We start from the raw sequence: 2,955 nt of genomic DNA on the forward strand, positions 1-2,955 counted from the left end.
TATATATATATATCTTATATTTTTTGTACCAAAATTTAAAAACATTATTTAATAAAATGTCATCAATTTCTTAGAAAAAAATTTATGATACGTTTTTAATTGATTTAATTAAAAAAATCGAAGTTTATTTGCATTCATTTATATACCAAATTATATTATTCCTGATTACAATGTTCATGCATAACTTTGCGACAAAAATTGTTGGTTTTTATTTAATATATACGTTAATTTGTACTATTTTTATTTTTATTTTTTATATAATAATACATAAAAGTTGATTTAAATTTGTTAATTATTTATAACTAATTCATAAATATATTAAATAATCACTTTGTAGTTTAAAAAATCTAGTTTATTTAGATTTTAGTAACCTACAAATGTTAAAAAAACAAACGGTCTTTTTTTTTTTCAAACTGCTAACTTTTGATTCACTTCTTCTGCCGCAGAGGTTTACAGATATGATTCTAAGTTTTGAATATTTTTTGACCGGTCTTGGGACTGGATTTTCGTTAAAGCCAGTTTACTATCCGAGGGTAAATTCGATTATGCATATGAATGCTAAACCTGTTTGAATTCGGTCTACTGAATTATTCAATCTGGTTTGGCAAAAAGCCGATTTTTCAATCGAATCGTTTTCAAATCCGGGATCGGTTTTTATCTGCTGATTTTACTTTTTAGTGATAACTCCTTTATTTATATGTATTTCTAAGGAAAATAAGAAAAAAGAGGAAGGTATAGCTGCCGGTGTAAAAGACGACACGATCACCGATCAACGTGCACATCCATCTCCTACCTACCACGCAACGCCACGTGACCAGTCACGCAATCTAACGGTCCTCATATCAGATCCCCCTCAATCCAAGGGATGAGGATCACATAAACTATGGGACAAAGTCGAGTTTTATGTGATATAGTCGTGTTGTTTATCCGCTCTCGAAAGAACTAAGAATTCATAGAAGCTTAAAGAACAAGATAAGATCATACGATATGGGGTTGGAAATTAATGCTGTCTACCTCTCTTATGTAGTGCACGTTCTGGCGGTCGCCGGAGCGGTGATGGTTCTGGTTTGGAACATCCACTTCAGAGGCGGTTTAGCATGGGAATCATCCAACAAAAATCTCATCTTCAATGTAAGCTTTCTGATCTGATCTCTGTTTGTTATCTATGTTCTATGCTAGTGCAGACTGCATTAATTTGAATGATTTCTTCTCCTAACATTAATTTGGTTTCCTTTAGTTGCTACTCTGGCGTTACGTTAAATTTTAGGGTTTTAAATCGCCATTCATGGATGTAATTATCTGTAATCGAAAAAATGGTTGACTTTTGTCGATCGTGATTGTATGTTTTCCTAATTTGAGATCAAGAAATAGACGCTTGACGGTTGAGGAGTACTGAATCGAATTTATCTATTCACTTTCAAACTTTCCGCCTTAATTTGGGAACAGTAGGGGATTTCCCATGAACATGCACATGTGCTTTCTATTTTTAGATTTTTTTCATCAATATCTGGCAGATAGATTTCGGAAAATAGACTTTATGGATTGATAACTACAACCGGTGAGGCTTCCTGCTCATGTGCCCAATTTGTTAAACCCTGTGTTGTGTCATCTATGAAATTGTTTCTTGTTTCTTGAAGCACTTATCAAAACTTCAACCATGATTCCAACTATCTGATTAGTTTGTGGAACTTTATCTTATGTTTCCTTTTGTTATTTCTTTACCAGGTCCATCCTGTTCTGATGCTTATTGGTTTGGTAATTATGGGTGGTGAAGGTAACAACATCATATTTGCTCACATAATGAAATGATTGAAATTTGAAATTCCAATTTTGACTTGATATATTGTCTTCTTCTATTAATTTTATGATGAGCACAGCTATTGTAAGCTATAAAGCTCTTCCCTTCAAGAAGGCTGAAAAGAAGCTTATACATCTTATTCTACACGCCATTGCCCTGATTCTTGGTATTATCGGAATCTACATGGCATTCAAAAACCACAACGAAAGTGGTCTTGCAAACCTTTACAGTTTACATTCCTGGATCGGTATCGGGGTTATCGTTCTTTATGGCGTTCAGGTAACTCATGGTTTCCATTCCATGGAATGAACCATTCCATTCCATTGATGGAAATAATGTAACTAATTTGTGAAACGAATTGGCAGTGGATTTACGGGTTTTTGGTGTTTTTCTACCCGGGTGGAACGGGTGATCTTAGAAAGGAGTCGCTTCCATGGCACGTGTTGTTTGGGATGTTTGTATACATCTTGGCTGTTGCAAATTCAGCACTTGGATTCCTTGAAAAGTTGACATTCTTGGAGAGTTCAGGAATTGAGAAATACGGTTCCGAGGCGTTTCTTGTTAATTTCACTGCGATTATTGCGGTGTTATACGGTACGTTTGTACTGCTCACTGCACTTTCGCGTGCTCCTGCTGAAGACCACCACAGTTATTCTGCAATATAAAATGTGTTTATATATTATGCGTGACTGACTGATGTTATTCTGCAATACGAGGTCGTTTCTGTATATTGGGTACATGAAGGTGTATTATGATATGTATTTATTATAGCCCTTTGTGTTGGGTGTTATTACTTTTCGATTTAATGGACATGACTTAATCGGATTTATAGAAATAACGACTTAACAAAGGAAGTTTCTATAAGCATATATCCCATTAAAGTTTCTTCTTACAAAAACATCAACATGTATAGCATTATGAACCGAATTTGGGTTTAATGTCGAACACTTTTGTATATGAGTTTCTCTTTTACAATTTTGGTTTCAAATAGATAAAAAAAAAAAAATTCAATAATTTTTGTTGTATATGTTTAAGTATTGATCCTAAGAGTCGGTTTTTGTGGATTGTGTATGTTCAAGGGATTTATCTTTAACTAAAACCAATTTATTCGTTTCCAAAGCACAATCTCAAGGAAAACACAAACATATCTTTTCCAA

The 2,955-nt window shown here is 33.7% G+C and overlaps 1 protein-coding gene across 1 annotated transcript; it reads left to right on the forward strand.

The window, feature by feature from the left end:
• The first annotated feature begins 883 nt into the window (after nucleotides 1-883).
• Nucleotides 884-2,662, forward strand: ACYB-2 (Cytochrome b561/ferric reductase transmembrane protein family). The gene is made up of 4 exons (XM_078977283.1): nucleotides 884-1,131; nucleotides 1,726-1,774; nucleotides 1,878-2,077; nucleotides 2,164-2,662. The coding sequence occupies exons 1-4, from the start codon at nucleotides 988-990 to the stop codon at nucleotides 2,461-2,463; spliced, it is 693 nt and encodes a 230-aa protein (XP_078833409.1). The 5' UTR covers nucleotides 884-987; the 3' UTR covers nucleotides 2,464-2,662.
• Nucleotides 2,663-2,955: the final 293 nt, after the last annotated feature.

Source organism: Lactuca saligna, chromosome 2 (genome assembly GCF_052625555.1).
Source record: "Lactuca saligna cultivar CGN05327 chromosome 2, ASM5262555v1, whole genome shotgun sequence".
NCBI lineage: Eukaryota > Viridiplantae > Streptophyta > Magnoliopsida > Asterales > Asteraceae > Lactuca > Lactuca saligna.